This window comes from Bactrocera dorsalis, chromosome 1 (assembly GCF_023373825.1).
Source record: "Bactrocera dorsalis isolate Fly_Bdor chromosome 1, ASM2337382v1, whole genome shotgun sequence".
Classification (NCBI taxonomy): domain Eukaryota; kingdom Metazoa; phylum Arthropoda; class Insecta; order Diptera; family Tephritidae; genus Bactrocera; species Bactrocera dorsalis.
The window spans coordinates 53,591,740-53,610,774 of record NC_064303.1 but is presented as its reverse complement, the minus strand read 5'-3'; the positions used below and the strand labels follow the sequence as shown (position 1 = coordinate 53,610,774).

Sequence of the window (19,035 nt, the reverse complement as noted above, 5' to 3'; positions counted from 1 at the left end):
GTATAAAAATGCTAGTTTTGCAACATGCTTATTCTTAAAGAAAATTTACAGAAACGGAAGTAAGCTCTGGAGGTAAAATAATACATATTTGTAGCCTTCCTAGCAATATAAGCCGCTCTCAACTTACTTAAACTGGCATTTCATGGATAGGTCAATAATTTCAACACCGGAGCTTCAACGATGTGAAGATTTGTCCGAAGGGGTACTTCTCATACTTAGACGCTTGCACCCAAAAGGGAATTACAGCTTTGGGTAGTTCATTGACTCTACACAGTTGTAAGACCGATTAAGACTTAGGGTAAATTGGTCTGATAATAATATATTTTTTTTATTCCAACTCAACAATACGAAGAACCAGCGGAAATATTTCTTGTTAGTACCTGCAGTGACATGAATTTGAGATGATTTTATGCTGTATCTGTCAAGTTAAGGAATTTAAGATTCCTCTTTTAAGTCAAAAATCCCCACCACAAATTGAATAAATAAAATTCCATGATGAATCTCGAGGCTTGAGCCAGTTATATATTTGGATTAGATATCTCGTTTGTAATTAATTTATTTCTGTCAACGCCTCACTCCCATTTTGTGTTATAAGAATAGTGTGTTCAAATTGTGCGCTTCGCATACCGTCGACAGAAACTGCGGTCCAGCCATCTTCCATTACATTTACGTTGGGCTTACCAAGACTAAGTATGGGCTCAATTGTAAATACCATTCCTGTACGCATAAAGCCAGGTTCAGAATTATCTGCCAAATAGTTTTAACATTACGTTCATGTACACAAAGTAATTTTGTTTTTATTTTTACAATAATGCAATATTTCCGGTGGTTCATGAAATGATTTCCCAAGTCCATGGCCAGCAAATGCTGGTATCACATTCAATTTTTTTATATTGCAGAAGTCTGTTATATATCTGCCGATTGCATTAAATGGGGTTCCAGGTTTACATATATTAATGCAATGCTGTACACATTCCTCTGCTGACTTTACCAAATATACTCCCAAATCGTCAACGTTTCCCACTAGAAATGTTTTAGAGCAATCTCCATGACAGCCATTCAAATATACGGTGATGTCAACATTTATTATGTCTCCATCGACCAATTGTCTTTCGTTCGGTATTCCATGGCAAGCCACATTGTTAACTGACGTGCATACAGATTTTGGAAATCCAGCATAACGAAAAGGAGATGGGTAGCCTCCTGCAGAAATTATCTGATCATGTGCAAAAGCATCGATTTCACCAGTTGATGTACCTGCCTACAAATACAAAAAAAATTATATATACTATTACATTTAGTAGATTTTTTTTTTGTTTTTTAAAGGACTACAAAAATATGTCAAAAACTTTTAAATTTTTATTTTTATTTATTTTTTCGCAAAATAATGTTTTTTTTTTTTTATTTTTCGCTCACAAAATACTAACTTCTATTTATTGCTCACAGAATAAAAGATATGCGGTGAGTTTTAAATAACCTTTACGCAAGAAGAGTGAAGAGCTTTTTGTGTCGTCTTCGCGATTTGAAAGTAATAACGTGAGAGTATTATTTGTCAAAGCAAAAGAAAAATATTACTCTTTAACTCTAATTACGTAAGATAATATAGTATATAAAATTTCCATGTCCCAATGTTAGTTACCGTACTCCTGCGAAACGGCTTTACCGATTTTTTACCAAATTTTATATGCCTATTCAATAGGTCTGAGAATCGGCTACTATCTATTTCCATACCCCTAAAAGTCGGAAAATTGGACAATTCCGAAAATAAACTTTTTCCCATACAAAAATTTTTTTTTTAATTTTTTTCTATTTTTCAATATTTTAATTTGTAAATCATTTGAATCGTTCAATTTCGGTTGTTTGCTTTTTTATTCCGGCTATTCAAAAGAAAAATTATTGAAACTTATTCAGAGAAACTTTTCACACAAACTGATCAAACCAGGATGCGATGACATACGTGTGGGATTATGGATCGCTGTCAGTCAGCAAGCGATCTTCACGATGTTACAGCATGACTTTTCAAGCAACAGCTACGATGTTTGATGGACTTTGTCGTGAAGCAACGTATATGTGATGCTGTTAGATGCTAGATGTACTCTGTTGAGTGGCAAAAGAGAGGTTTGCCACACGCACACATTGTCCTTTGGATGGTGGTTACACCAGATCAAATTGATGAAATCATTTTGCGGAAATTCCTGATGTATAGAAACATCCAGTTTTATACCAAGTGATGAAAACCAATATGGTTCATGGACCTTGCGGACACCACAATCTCACTTCATAGAAATCAATTTTGAGTATTACTGTTTGGTGAAACGAATCAAATCCGTTTGCAAGTACGTCGCCAAAGAAAACAATAGGCGCTTATTGGCTTTGAACGATATGAGATCAGAAAGTATCAAATGGGTCGATAAATGAACTGATATGAAGCGCTTTGTAGGATATTTACTTTTGCAATTCATGAAACTTTTCCGACTGTTGTGCATCTCGCTCATTTGGAGAAGACCAAAGTGTGTATTTCAACCCAGAGAATACAGTACAGCCAACGGAAACACCGCCAACGACAATATTCGGAAATCCCTAGATATTATACATAGAATGCATCGTCAATGAAATGTTTACACACAAAACAATGCCAACCAGTAGATGGACATTCAGGTGTGTTCTTAACTAATGCATTAGGATGAATTTACACAATCCACCCGAAAAACGTCGATTGTTTCTACCTTCGGTTGCTATTGATTAATGTACGCGGTTCAAGTTCACTTGAGTCATTGCGTACTGTGAATGGTACGGTGTGTGCAACTTTTTGAGAAGCATGCCAGACATTACGATTGCTGGAACATGATAATCGCTGGAATCAAACGATGAACGATGCGATAGCTACTTCGCATGCCACTGCAGTTCGCATACTTTTCGCGATGAATGGGCAAATTCCGACCGTCTTGACAATGAAGACGAAGCCGTGAATTATCTAAATTTCTAAATTCTTTAGAGAGGCTTGGTATGCCGCCGCAATATTTGCGTCTCAAAGTTGGAACTGTCATTATTATGTTCCGCAATCTTCATGCGTCGAAACTGTGTAATGAAACCGAACTGATTGTGACGCTACAAGGGCGCCGAATGCTTGGTGCTACGAATACCTTTGAATTCCAACGATTTGCCATTTTAGTTTAAACCCATTCAGTTTTCAGGGAAAATTGCATTTGAAATGACAATCAACAGAGCACAAGGATAGTCGCTAGAAGTGTGTGGCATACATCTAGAAATTCCATGTTTCGAACAGAAACCAAAAAATGTTGTTTATCAAGCTGCGCTACATTGAGAAAAATAGCAAATAAATGATTTAAACACAAAATACAGTACATCTAACTTTTTTTCATTTCAAGACGCACAATTTCACACAAAACATCGCCTGCGGGGTCAGCTAGTAACTTTTAAAATTATTCTTATGCTTTAACGGCAAATAAAAATCGAAATATAACGATTATTATGTGAGAAAAAAATAAATAGAATAGTTTTTTTTACAAATATTTTTAAAACTTTAACAATATCACTACAACTAGTTTCAAAAACTAAAGAGCACTAACTTAAAAACAAATAACATAGAAATTAATAACAATATTCATACATATATGTTATATAATTAATTCCTTTATATTATATTTTAGATTCCAACTAAGCTATGTGGTTTTTTACGACATAATCGACTAGAGAGGCATGTGTGTAAAAGAAGATTTCTTGCCTCCTCGTTCACATGTGCATTAAGCCTTTTGTAGTGGGCATCTGCTTGACACTTTATTTCTTCGGCGTCTGTATTCACCCTTAGGTCTCGCTGAATGTCAGAATTTCTGCAATACCAAGGAGCATTTACAATGCCTCTTAGCACCTTGTTTTAAAAACGTAGTAAAATATTAATACTGCTATCATTATCATCGGGAGTGAACCGGGTTTTCATCCGATTTCATTCTTTTTCACACTATCGGTAGTAGTTCTTGTAGGCACTTTATATGTTTTCGGATACTGGCGATTTTCGGGCGTGGCAGTGTTCCGATTACGCCCATCTACGAACTCAAATTTGTTGTACTAAAAAACCTGTAGGCAAAGTTTCGTCAAGATATCTCAATTCTTACTCAACTATCCTAAAACTAAAAAAATCAGATGTAGGGTTATATATACCAAAGTGATCAGGGTGACGAGTAGAGTTGAAATCCGGATGTCTGTCTGTCCGTCCGTCCGTCTGTCCATGCAAGCTATAACTTGAGTAAACATTGAGATATCATGATGAAACTTGGTACACGTATTTCTTGGTTAAGTTCGAAGATGGGCTAAATCGGCCCACTGCCACGCCCACAAAATGGCGGAAACCGAAAACCTATAAAGTGTCATAACTAAGCCATAAATAAATATATTAAAGTGAAATTTGGCACAATGGATCGCATTAGGGAGGGGCATATTTGGACTTAATTTTTTTTGGAAAACTGGGCGTGGCCCCGCCTTCTACTAAGTTTTTTGTACATATCTCGGAAACTACTATAGCTATGTCAACCAAACTCTATAGAGTCGTTTCCTTCAGTCATTTCCATATACAGTTCAAAAATGGAAGAAATCGGATAATAACCACGCCCACCTCCCATGCAAAGGTTATGTTGAAAATCACTAAAAGTGTGTTAATCGACTAACAAAAAACGTCAGAAACACTAAATTTTACGGAAGAAGTGGCAGAAGGAAGCTGCACCCAGGCTTTTTTAAAAATTGAAAATGGGTGTGGCGTCGCCCACTTATGGACCAAAAACCATATCTACTAATCTAATTAATTTTACAGCAAAATAAAAAATATGTAAATGACGGATAATGAAATCTCGATTACCACTTTACCATGCGAGAGTATAAAATGTTCGGTGACACCCGAACTTAGCCCTTCCTTCCTTGTTTTATTTTGGAATTTGTAAGACATATGTACTATTTTTGAAATTTTTCATATTTAATTAAATACATATATGTATGTATATGTATGCAAAAATTTGAGGACCACATAGTCCAATTGGGTAATGCTTCGAAGTAGAGGCGATGAGATCTGGTTACATACCTAACCATATGTTATGCTGCACTGGACCATGTCTGAAATTGAACATCGTCTTTTTCGTGATTGTTCGGCAATTTGATTCGGTTATACTCGTATGCAGGTATATTTAGCAATGGACATCAAAAAATTAACGATAATTTTAAATAAATCGTAACGAGATATCGATTTATTTTTCCTAAAAAGTCATTGAAAATTATTTAATACATTTCAAAAAACCTTTATTAACGTAAATATTTCTTATTTATTAGCACGTTGAAGAATTTCTTAATTTTTACCCCACTTAAATTTTTTCTGTATTTGCGGTTGCTTTCATCAATCACATACATATGTATAAGAATTAGAACAAACATTTAATTCAAAAAGATCTTTGAAATACAATTTTACGAACCGTGTCTTCTAAGAATTTGAAACATTTCTCATTTTAGTTTAAAACAAATTATAAAAAACATTGAATATTTTAGTCTAAAAGTGAACTATTCATTATCGAGAATAACAAAATAAATCGATTTGCATAAAATTTTTAACTTAGAACGAGTTTTCACCCGAAAACTTTTGTTGCTCGTTTTCGGAATATTCTCGTCTGGTGTTCTGCAATCTTTTTGATATCATATTATCAAATTTTTGTACGCTTCATTTAAAATGTGCACAAAAATATTTTTCTTAAGATAATTTTTATCTTTATTCTTAATTTTCGAAAACACTTATATTATAATACACATATTTGCACCGAAATTTTTATACTCTATTTAAAAAGTTTATAATTAAATTAAATTTTCCTCGACGTGCCCTCGCCTACAGTTTGGGCGATAAAAGGCATAGTGTGTCAATGCGCGCTTAATCCTTTTAAAGTATCGATAAGTCGTTGTATTCATATATTGTGTATCGCCCACCCCTACATTTACTCATTTTGAAATTGTCAGACGGATTGGATGGATTGGAAAATTGGAAGAAAAATTTACTGCGACATAATTGGAGAAATTTCAAGGATTTTGGTGAGTATAGTGTGAAAAATTTAATAATAAATTAGTGATTAAATAAAATGAGTTGCTCAAAGAAGCATTTGAAACGCCTTTTTAAAGCTAAAAAAGAGTTTTATACAGAGCAATTAGCCGTTAAAAATGAGGCATCAGTACGAGTTTGGGGAAACGATGCCGCTACCGAGAATATTGCGCATTGTAATTCTTTTCATAGTACTGATGCCACTAGGGAAAAGCTTCCTTAAAGAATTCTTTTCGGGAAAAAATTATAGCTTGGCAGATTAAAAATAGAATCGGTCACAAAAGCTTACGTGAGCTTTTATTTATTTTAAAAGAGGAAAATTTAGACGTACCGTTAAGCCCCTCAGTTCTATTGGACTTAAAAAATGAAGAAGTGGTTATCGAACATGTTCCCCCGGGAAAGTATGTTCATCTCGGCCTTAAAAATCAAATTAAGAAAATTGAAAGTAGTGTGTTAGAATTTAATGAAATTGTATTTGATATTAATATTGATGGTCTGCCATTATTCAATAGTTCAAGAACTCAACTTTGGCCAATTTTAATACGCATAGTTAATATTCCAAATATATCGGTATTTCCTGTGGGTATATAAAAAGGCAAGCAAAAGCCAAGCGATATTGATAAGTTTTTGAGCTATTTTGTCAATGAGTTTCAAATTCTAAGGGTAAATGGGTTAGAACTAGGCGGTAAAATATATGAATTAAATTAGATATTTAATATGTGATGCACCAGCTAGAGCATTTGCCTGTATATCGTGAAGTGTACAAACAATTTTTTTTGGAATTTTTTGATGGCATCTGTCGGAGAAATGGCTGGGTGAATGAGATGCGTCTTTTCACTCTCGGACAGGATTTCTCGTGTTTGGATCATCTGAAACAATTATTCTTAAAAATACGTGAATGGTTATCGTTTCCACCAGAATCATGAAAAAATGTTGATAAATAAAAAAGTAATCAAAGTTTTTTTTTTTTAATTTTCCCCGTGTTTTTTACATACATTTTGTCATAACATTGTCAATAAAAAACAGAAAAAAGTTTGAGGTACTGCCAGATGTGCATTCCCAGCGCACCGTACGTCGTGCGGTATTATTATTTTTGAGCCTTTTTCGAAACCTTCCAATGGTAAAAGCAAATTCAGAACTGTGTTTTTTTATTTTCTTATTTTGAGGTAATAAATGTGTATTTAAGTAGACCTGGGAATGTCGATAATTCTAAAAACGATATTATCAATAAATAAAATAATAGTGATGAATGATTAATGAATTGCTATCACGTATGCTATCGGTAACTCCTATCTACATTACTCAATTCTAATATTTGTAATAGGGGGATGGAGTCTTGTGCAGAAGTTCACGCAAGTGAGGAGAGTTCTCTGATCGCCATTCATTTGGGAGTGGCCAGAAACGATTTGGGACCCGCCACGTAAAAAAAACCATCCCAATGAAAAATCAACAACAGACTGACGCGCGGTTGTTAACTCGGCTATAATCGCGTAAGCGGTGTCTACGCGAGTAAAGAAGAAGAGTATTTGTAATAAAAAAGACTAAACCCTCTAAATCGGGCTTCTAAAATAATGACCAAAATTTTAATAATAATTATTTTTGAGTAAGTTTGAACCTTTGATTTCGAAAAAATGGGTTAATACAATATATAGTATAAATTACTGTCTTGAGGCACTCAGATTATTGAGCTTTACAGTTCTGCACAGTTTAATTACAAATTTAAATGAGAATTAAGAAACTTACCATTTATTAATGATAATCTAAACAAGTAAGCAAGGCTTAGGATCGAAATCCAAGCAATTTTATATATGTACATGTATATACTATGTATAACTCATATGCTGACAGACACACGAAAACCATTATAGTATGTAGTATATGGAAGTTGGGGTAGTATCGACCAAATCTTATAGCACATACTGTTAACATGTCACATTTTAAAAAACTAATCATATAGAGTAAAGTCAGTCGGATGTTCGAAAATTCTGATATTAGTTGTATAGGGGCTATGCAAAGTTTTCGCTCAAATAAATCTATTTTAGGCATAAAGATACACTGTTATGAGTAAAACACGATAGCTCAATTTCATTGAGATAACTCAAATATTAGCCAATATATGCGATACAAAGTCACCCGATTATCTTTATATTGAGTATTTGGCGACTAAGTGAAGTATCGGTCCGATTCAACCCATTTTTGACATACAGACATACCATATTAAAAAAAGTACTATCCATGAATTTCATTTATATATCTCAGACATTGACCGATATTTTCAAAAAAAAAAAGTCAACTATAGGTACCTCGGAATTATTATTTGGTTCCTAGGGGCGTAAACAGATTTGTTGGATTCCAACAGCTGTTTTTCAGTGACACAGCAACTGGCATCCCTGTCACAGACAACAGACCATCTGGTGCAAACATTTATTTCAATGCGGTATAAGGCAACTTTAACAATCACTATCCATATCGCATCGTCCAGCATAATAACGATACAAAAATTATGGAAGTCACACAACTCAGACTCCCTGAATTCTGGACCAACGATCCCGAGCTCTGGTTCATTCAGGTGAAGGCACAGCTGCGGTCGTGAAACATTGGGAACGACAATACTATGTACCAGGCAGTCGTCGGCGCATTGAAGCCAGCAATACTCAAGGAGATCGGCACCTACGTTCAGTCTGCGATTATTGGGGCTGACTTCATCGTATATTATGACCTCCTGAAAGACCTAAAAAACATCGACTGATCGACACGTTAACATCACTATGACGGGAGAAGTTGCTTAAACCACGGAAGATGGTATTTCGACAGTGGACCAGCAAGCCCCTTTCAACACTCATACCGATAATACGTATGCCGACTTACTAAATCGTTTTATTGATATCATCATACCCAGGGTCACATCGGCCTCTCATAGCAAGGCTGACGTGGCTCACCACATTTTCACCACGGGCCTTCCGTTAATTGAACGAGTTCGCCGACTGGTCGGTGACAAACTAAAAGCTGCAAAAGATGACATCAACCTGCTCCTAGAGCTTGGGATAATTCGTCTTTCTAGCAGCAACTGGGCCAGTCCTATCCACATGGTAGCCAAGAAGCTGGGGGGGGGGGGCGAGGACCCTGACCGCTACCCATTACCTGTCGCTGAAGACTTACTTGAGCGCCTCCACGGAAAGGAAATTTTTTCAACAATCGATCTCGCTAGTGCATATCATCAGATTCCTGTGGCTTCAGAAGACATCGAGAAGACAGCAGTCACAACACATTTCAGTTCTTTTGAGTTCCTGGGAATGCCACCTACGCAATGCACCCCAAATTTTCAGCGCCACATGGACAACATCTTAAGTGATTTAGACTTTGTTGGCTGTTTCATGGATGACCTCATTGTGGCTTCTGAAACCCAAGAGGAACACCTCCAGCACCTGGATCAGATTTTCAAAGTACTACGCGCCAACAAACTCACTATGAATTCCAGTAAGAGCAATTTCGCAATGATCAATTACTTCCGCAAATGTATTTCCAATGCTTCACAACTACAGGCACCATTGAAAAGGCTGAAAAGGCCCTAGAAGACTGTTGCAGCAGCAACTAGAACATTCCTTTCGTCTACCGCCTCTCTCTCTCACTCACCAATTGGATTTTTCATTTACCTCAAAGTTGAAGGAAGGAAGGTGGTGGATGCCTCATCCGTTAGCATGCCGACCATTATGATTGCCGAAAGAATTTAGCATGAGCAGCAAGTGGATGAAGAACTCCAGCAGCTTATTCGCAACAACAACACAACTTTGAAATTGTAACGTCTATCAATTGACGAAGACACCTCAATTTATTGTGACATATCATCCGGTGTGGTAAGACATTTCATTCCCAAAATTCCCGAGTGCCCTTTCACAGTGGTCGAGTTATGGCCCGCACACTCAAACAAAAGTACATTTGCCCGAACATCAAGAAGAACACACTGAACTGGTCCCGCTGCATACCATGCCAACGACGCAAGATTCAGCGTCACAATCGCCTCACACCTAAAATTAAATTGATGTACCCGACGCTAGGTTCAACCATGTACACCTCGACCTCATTAAACTTTCAATTGTCTATCATCTTAGGTACTGTTTAGCAATCATAGATAGAATTTCCAGATGGCCCGTTTCTGTTCCTCTGAAGGACATGACTGCTGACGTCGTTTGCACTGCTTTCTACTCGAACTGGATTACTTAGTTCAGCAAACCGCTCATCACCACCACAGATCAAGGAACCCAGTTTAAATCTGCGCTCTTCACGGCTTTGACACGGCTGAATGGTGCCCATCGCATAAGAACAACGCCCTATCATCCGCAAGCGAATGGATTGGTAGAAAGAACGCTCAAGGCAGCTCTAATGAGCGATTCTGTTTCTCTTTGGCCGCAAGTTCCTCCAACGGTGCTCCTAGGCCTTCGCACGCGCCTCACCTGCAGACCTTGTACCTGGCACAGGTTTACGTGTGCCCGGAGAATTTTTTGTTTCAGAGGACATACCACCGGACCCACAGATTTTCGTCGAGAAATTTCGTGAGCATATTAGAGGATTAAGGCCCACACCAACTGCTCATCACACTAAATCTCGAATTTTCATCCTAAAAAATCTCTACACTTGCTCTCACGTTTTTCTCCGCATCCGATCCAGTAAAGCGACCTTTAGAACCACCCTATTCTGGACCGCACAAAGTTTTAGAGCACATAGATGAATACTTTTTTGTAACAATAAAAAATTCGAATAAAACATTTCATTTTTTATGAAAAAATTTTTTTTTGAAAAAAAGCTGTTTTCTGCCCGATGTAAAATTATTCAATTCATTAAAGGGTTACATGGGTTTCACCCTTTAAAAAATTGAATAATTTTACATCTTGCATACTAGTGGCGACACTACAGCTGCCCATTGTCAACGGCAAAATTAGAAATGGTTTTAAGTTAGTGACAGCAACAATAACAAGTCTGGTACCGTGCAGTCGTGCTATCGTCGATAAAACTCTTCCCATAAGTACGTGTGTATTTAAAATTTTTACAAGTGCTGCCTGGAAAACAAACTCGTATCCAACTGGTAAAAATACATAAGGGTAACACAATTCCTTATTCAAAATGTTAGAAATACCTAAGACATTTACATACATATCGTTAGCTAAAATGCAAACGGCCCTATCTAACAATTTCATTACTTTACAGGAGAAACAAAAAACTGTATAAAACTATATATATTAATGTGTTTAGAGCAATTTTTTTCAATGTAACTTGTAAAACAACTACAAATTTAAATTTGAAAGAAAATAATGTTTTTTTTAATATTTTAGAAGTTATGTTACTTACGTCCTTTTGACGCCTGATTTTCTGAAACAAAAAGCCCTAACTACAATTCAATTTTTTTAGTTATTTGTCAGTAACCTGTCAATACATTTTCAATGAAGTAATAAATCGCTGTAATAACAATAGGTAGATGCTAATAATTATATTTAAAACAAAATAAAGAAAAATTTATTTAAGCATGGTTGCCAAATTTTTTTGAATGCATTATATATTAAATTAATTAGTATATGAAAATAAAATTAATTCAAGAAGATTAAATAAATATGTAGTACAGTTCAGAGGTAACGGTAAATTATACTTTATTAGCTTTTGTGTTAACAACTCTCGTATAATAATTAATTTTCATAGGGTATATTGTCATAAAAATAATGACAGTCTGCTGGTAGTACTTTTTTCAGCTCCTGCAGATGCTGCCATTTCTTATTAGAAATTGCTAGTCTGCTCAGGTGCAATTGGGAAGGTTCGACAACTGTGAATTGTTTTGAAGTTCTTTGAGGTGGCTGGGTATAATTGTCATTTATATCAGTTTTAAAATAAATAATTCCAGTCTGCTCGTATGACAATGCACGTACCTTATTGACAGTAGGGTCTCCTGTTTTTCTTCCTAAAAATTTAATAAGCAATCAAATTTTGGAAAATTTCTTAGAAATTAAAAGTGTGCCTTACCTGGTCTAATAGATGAATACCTCATTGGAACAGACTCGTAATCGAGGAAATATTTGTAGTTTAAGTGGTGAACTTGTAGAGGCATAGGATTTTTCCGGGCTGCTCTTATTGATTCTACTAGTTGAAATGGCAAATGTATTTGTTTATTTTTGATTCGTCTCTCAATAAGAGAATGAGTGGAATCGCATTCCATTTGCGTGTGACCTACTACTAAGTATTTGTGTTCTATGGTAATGTCTTTTTCCATTTCTGTTTTGGTAAGAACAACCATCAGAGTAGATAACTATGTGGTGAATGTGAGGATGTTTCAAAAGTTGGGTTTTTAAATGTTTTAAAACAATTGTTGTAAACGTTGCTGAGACAAGAGTTCCTTCGGTTTCATCCCAAACGTAATTATCAGACTCGTGACTTATAACATTGTATATAGTGAAGTTGTGAACTTGAAGTTTCATTTTATAATAAGAGGAGCTGGCGTTGGACTGTGGTAAAAGTTTAACTGCCTCCATATCTATGCAAAATAGTAGAAATGCACCTAATTTGGCATTTGCGATATCATTTTGCTTCTCATTTCGCATCCTTTCAATTTCATTTCGGTGAATGTCAAATATATCCTGTGACAAGTTGTTTGATTTAAAACTGGTCATTTCGTGGTTTAAATAACGAGTAATTGCTTGATTTAAAAACATTCATAAAAATTGGAAATGATACTCGAGCAATATCATTGTTTTTATGTTCTTCGCATGATTAAGAATAAAGTTCATAAATCTGTCTGTATGTTTTGAAATCTGCTTCAAAATATATTTTTGTTGTATATTTGCGACGATAGTGCGACTCCAACTTTGGTAAATCTTCTAACCAGTTTTGTACGTAGCTACATCTTTTCTTATAGTGTAATCTTTCTTTATTTTGATCAGAATTTTGCGTTTTTAGACTCTTTTGGGTGCAATGTAAGCCACTGGATTGGGTCCAACAACGTACCATTTTTTCTGATAAGCCCAAAGTTGATAGAAACATTTGCCGACAAACTTGCATTCGATTTGTATTGCGCTTTAGAAAATAATATTTAGTGTTGGAGCGTTTGGAATTTTCAACAGTTACACGTTGTGTTTTGGAACATTCAATGAGGTTTGTTACATATAATTTTTTTTCATCCCACGACATTATCCAGAACGAGTCAAAAATTTCTTTACGAGTATCTTCGGTAAAATGGGAGCAAAATCGAATGGAACTTTTCTCACAGAACTTCGACTTACACGCATCTTTCATTTTTGTGGGCTTTCTATAGCTCATATTTCCTTTAGATAAACCTTGATATTTCTGTCCTGCCATACGTTTTTGCTGGTTATTAACTCTCACATTTTTTGTAGTATTATTCGCATTTCTGGTTGCACCACTTGCTAAATTACGGGACATCTCTGATGTAGCTTATGTAGCGCATGCTTTGAGCTTTTGAAAAATGTATTTTATCATTTGCGAAATGCCGTCGGAAATAAAACTTTCGTCGGTATATATACGTAAATGAGAGGTAGGTAGCTTAAATCTTTTATGTGGAAAACAAAAAAAGGATTAAGATCCTTTTGTTTACAAATGTATTTCTAGGAAAAAGAAAATAATGACAAAGGATAAAGATCCGTTTTTTTACAAATGTATTTCTGGGAGAAAGATCCTTTTTCTACAAATGTACTTCTGGGAAAAATAATATTTAAAATGCCCAATAATATTTTGATTTATGCTTGTATAAGTTTATTAAATTTAAAACTAGACAAACTAGGCAAACTAGATAGTATTCTATGTCTAGTATGCTATGAGCAATGTGGAGTCTCCACAGGCTATGTGCACGGCAATGCAGCAAGTATTCTATATATTCTATCCTGTCGAGATGCCCCGTTATTTTCCGACATATTTTCACTATCCGAATTCATATTAATGATATGTAATTTATTTGCTTAAAATTTGAACAATTCAATTATAGTTAAACACTGAGATCGCTGAAAAAACACGTGTACTGTTTGCTAAAAACTTTAATTGTGTTTACTGTGCTGTCTACTACAAAGCAAAACGGTGTAACGGGACAAGGCCGTGTTTGTATTGTGTGGTGTTTGTTGTTGTGTGTAGTTAGGGCTCTTTGCATTTATCAAAACGAACACTTTGTAGTAAGGGCCTTTTGTATTTCGTTAATAAAACTATTTTTAATCGTATGACTCTGTAATTTTGTATGAACATGTAGTTTGAATAAATATATTATAATCAGTCAAAAAACCCATTTTGATTTTTTTGTTAGTTAGGGCCGTTTGCATTTTAGCTAACGATATGTACTTATATACAACGCAATATTTGTAACTGTAAAATCCCGTTGCCTGCGAGCAACAAGTGTCTCTTATATATATATGTACATTAGAATTTAGTCGTCAGTCTGAAATAAACTGTACAACCAATAGGTTATGGGCCCAGACTAGCCTTGAAAAAAATCGTGTGGCAAAAACATTTGAATATACTTAGTACAAGTGAAAAAGTTGGCGTATAAGATTTTGTGTGCGGTGTTGGCGTTAATTTTGATTTGCAAAAATAAATTTTCAGTATTGTTACGCTCGAGCAAAAAATTGAACGAAAAAACTAATAACTTAAAGTGATTAAGTGAAATTTCGTGTCAAAAGGAAAAAATGAATTCAGTTATGCACTCTATTGAAAAGCTGGACGACACCAATTACAGCGCGTGGGTCGTACAGATGAAAAGTGTGCTCATACATGCAGAGTTATGGGGCGTAGTTTGCGGTCGTATCATAAAAAACGAAGAAGATACTGTGTTTGATGCAAAAGATGAAAAAGCATTAGCCTGCATTATGCTGTGCATTAAGCCTTCACAAATAAATAATGTAAAAAATAGCCAAACGTCAGCTAGTGCGTGGGAAAGGTTAAAAGAAATACATATGAGTAAGGGACCTGCACGCCGCGTTACATTGTTAAGACAATTATTGCATATAAAATCATCAGAATCTGAAAATATATCTAAGCATTTAGAGAAATTCACAGATCTGATTGAAAATTTGTGTGAAATTGGTTTTTCATTGCCCGAAGAGTGTTTGTGTATACTGTTGTTGTCAAGCTTGAGCGACGCCTTTGATAATTTCGTGGTAGCAATGGAATCGCTTGATTCCTTGCCAGCATTAAGTGCGTTAAAAATTAAACTGCTCGAAGAGAGTGAAAGGCGTAAGGAGCAAAGAGAACAACAAGAAGAGCAAAAAATATTCTCTTCGCGAAGCGAAAATAAACAGTATGTAAAAGGTGAACAACAAAAACGAAAAAACGTAAGTTGCTGGTCGTGTGGTCGCCGTGGACACATTTCAAAGAATTGCCAAACAAAAGTTAGCGAAAAAAATGATAGCGTCAAAAACAACGAAAATGAGAATGACGACAAAGACAGAAAAAAATCGTACTCAGTGTTTGCGTGTTCTAACGGTAGCTTTGCAAAAAACGTTTGGTGCTTGGACAGTGGTGCAACGGCACATTTGTGTTGTGATAAATCATGTTTCATAAAATTCGAACCGCATACTGAGAAAATAGTGTTAGCTGGAAACAATTATATTGTAGCAAGTGGTCGCGGTACAGTGAGGTTGAATTGGCGTGAAAGTACAGTTGATTTGGTAAACGTTTTATATGTGCAGAACCTTCAATGCAATTTTATATCTGTAGCAAAAATAATACAGAAGGGGTTCAGTGTTAAGTTTGAACATGAAAGTGTGAGCATTCAAAATCAAGACGGTGAAGTAATTTTAATGGCTAAAGAGCGGCAAGATTTGTTTTTGTTAGAAACAAACGACAATAAGTGTTTTGGTGCACAGTCTGATTTGACTGATATAATGAAATGGCACTATAGGTTTGAACATTTGAACTTTGGTAGTCTGAACAAAATGATTAATAAAAAGCTGGTGCATGGTTTAAAAACATCAAACGTTTACAATGATTTAAATAATCATATATGTGAAACCTGTGCAAAGTGTAAAATATGCGTAAAACCATTTCCAAAGAAAACTGAAAATCGCTCGAAAGTTGTATTGGATCTGGTGCATACAGACATTTGTGGACCAATGAATAAATCCTCACAAGGAGGAGCGCGGTATTTTGTAACATTCATTGACGATAAATCGCGATACACGTATGTAAGTTTCTTAAAATCTCGCGACGAAGTATTGGAAAAATTTAAAGTGTTCAAGGCGTTCGCTGAGAAGCAGACGGGCAAAAAAATAAAGTGTCTGAGAAGCGACAACGGTCGGGAGTACTTGAGTGGCGCGTTTGGCCAACTCCTGGCAAGCAATGGTATTAAAAGACAGCTTACTGTACCGCACACACCTCAACAAAATGGTGTATCTGAGCGCGCGAACAGAACATTGGTTGAGATGGCGCGCAGTATGATTCTACATGCTGGTCTGGATGAGGGCTTCTGGGCAGAAGCTATTAACACGGCTGCATACCTAAGATACCGCTCGGAAACATCTGCTTTAAAGGACATGACACCATTCGAGTCGTGGTCTGGCAAAAAGCCAACAGTGAACCATCTGAGAGAATTCGGGACCAAAGCTATAGTTTTAAACAAGAAGCATAGCAGGAAGTTTCTCCCGAAAGGCGAGGCACGTGTGATGGTTGGCTACTCAGAGTCAGCAAAGGCATACCGTTTATACGATCCGAGTACAGGAAAGGTAACAGTAGCACGTGACGTAATTTTTCTTGAAAGATTCTTTGCAGATGACAGTGTAAATCGTAATGAATCGGCAACTATGTGTGAGGTGCCGCTGGTCAACCTGGAGTCAGAGTCGGCATGTGTTACAGAAGACGAAATTGTGGAAAACACTGACGCCGACTGCGATGCGTCTGATGGAGTTTTGTCTGAAGAAGACAATGAAGATAAGTCAAACATCAAGAGGGGTCCTGGGCGACCAAAGCTGATCCGTACAGGAAATCCAGGGCGTCCAAGCAAGCAGTATAACATTTTGAATGTTATGACAACAGACGATGTGGCAGTACCAGAAACAGTAACTTCGGCCTTAAGGAACACAAAACTGAATGAAGTGCTCCTGAACATTGGACTCGTTTCATGTGCTAGTGAACCGTGTCTGTACACACTCCGTAGTAGCACGGACTTCAGCATGGTCATTGTCTATGTGGACGACTTGATTGTTGCCAGCACATCTATGAAAGAACTCAACAGGGTGAAGGCGTCAATAGCAAACGAATTCGATGTAGTCGATGGCGGTCAGCTGAAGCATTTCCTTGGCATGGAAATAGAAAGAGAAGGAGTAACTGGTAACGTTTCTGTTGGTCACAGACAATATATTGGGAATCTACTACATGAGTATGGTCTGAGTGACTGCAGACCGAATGTCATTCCGTTGAGCGCAGGATTCCAGGTTAAGTGTGACAATGATGAGTGTCCGCGAGCGAACCAGTTAAGCTATCAATCCCTGATAGGTTCGCTGATGTATCTAGCCATAACAATCCGGCCAGATATTTTACACTCTGTTACGAAGCTTTCACAACGTAATGCAAATCCTCATAAGAACATGAAGTGGGTGCCAAGCAAATTTTGCGATACCTTAAGGGCACTGCTGAGCTGAGTCTGCACTACCAACGAACTGGAAAACCCATCGAATGTTATGTTGATGCTGATTGGGCTGGAGATTGCATAGATCGAAAATCGTATAGCGGCTGGTCATTTCTTGCAGCAGGAGCAGTGATCTCATGGGAATCGAAGAAACAGGGCGTCGTGGCCTTAAGCAGCACTGAAGCGGAGTACATAGCTTTGTCAACGGCTGCTAAAGAAGCAGCGTATATCCGCAAACTCATGAACGAGATGGGTTTGAGTGATGGTCATGCAACAAAAATATTTAGCGACAACCAAAGTGCGCAATATTTAGCAAAAGATTCGAAGTACCATGCGCGCAGTAAGCATATAGATATTAAGTATCATCATGTCAGGCAAATGGTCAAAGACAATGTAATTGAAATAAAGTATGTATCAACTGAAAATATGATGTCTGATGTCTTGACCAAGAACCTTTGTAAAATTAAGCATAAGAAATGTATTAACATGATGGGTATATATTAAAATGAAAAATGTTAACTTTTAATTGTCTAATGACATATTGCGTTGAGAAGGAGTGTTAGAAATACCTAAGACATTTACATACATATGTACTTATATACAACGCAATATTTGTAACTGTAAAATCCCGTTGCCTGCGAGCAACAAGTGTCTCTTATATATATGTGTACATTAGAATTTAGTCGTCAGTCTGAAATAAACTGTACAACCAATACAAAACTTCAATATTATTTGATTTATAAATGAAAAGACATGTACTTGTATTGAAATAATTATATAACATCATATACATTTTTAATACGGAAATTCCGGAAACTATTGTTCTTTTTATTTTTTTGAATACAATTTCGTTGTTTAATGTTTAGTTCTTTTAATTATAAGAGCCGAGAGTAAATACACATTCTTTTATTATTCCCTTTAATAATAATGAAAGTTTCAGCGTTGCACATATAATTATTTGATATTTATTTGGATAATAAATTAGTCATAATGGAAGGCATACACGCAACAATTATTGTACCAATTTCATCGAATTATACACCTGATTGTTACGTATGTGGGGCAGTTGTATGAGTTGTACCAACTGATTGGATGAAAATCTAAATTTTTTGATATTTTGTCAAGTTGGTTGTGTTAGTTTGATAGTGTTTGGGTTGGTCGTGCGATTTCAAACTATTTCGCCATTTTATTTCGGCTGTCAAAGTGAGCGCGTCATTTATAATAAGTAAAGCAACATCTTCCGAACTCATGTTTAAGCAACGAAGTGAATATTCAAAATGAAGTTGGCCTCAAATTCTAGCTCAACTCAATCAACCAACTAATTGTTGCGTGTATGCCTTCTATTAAA

At 36.1% G+C, this 19,035-nt stretch overlaps 1 protein-coding gene across 4 annotated transcripts in view; it reads right to left on the bottom strand.

Annotated features, from left to right (window-relative positions):
* Positions 1-496: 496 nt before the first annotated feature.
* Positions 497-19,035, bottom strand: part of LOC105223759 (methionine aminopeptidase 1D, mitochondrial) — a 63,923-nt gene continuing 45,384 nt past the window's right edge. For 3 of the 4 annotated variants that reach the window (XM_049446069.1, XM_049446070.1, XM_049446072.1), the window contains exons 3-4: positions 808-1,261; positions 497-747 (exon numbers count right to left, since the gene is read on the bottom strand). In XM_049446069.1, the coding sequence (XP_049302026.1) occupies positions 551-747; positions 808-1,261 (651 nt within the window). In that variant the 3' untranslated portion in view covers positions 497-550. Of the gene's footprint in view, positions 748-807; positions 1,262-11,997; positions 12,030-12,091; positions 13,648-19,035 lie in introns of those variants that run through there. The other variant, XM_049446067.1, reaches the window with a different exon arrangement.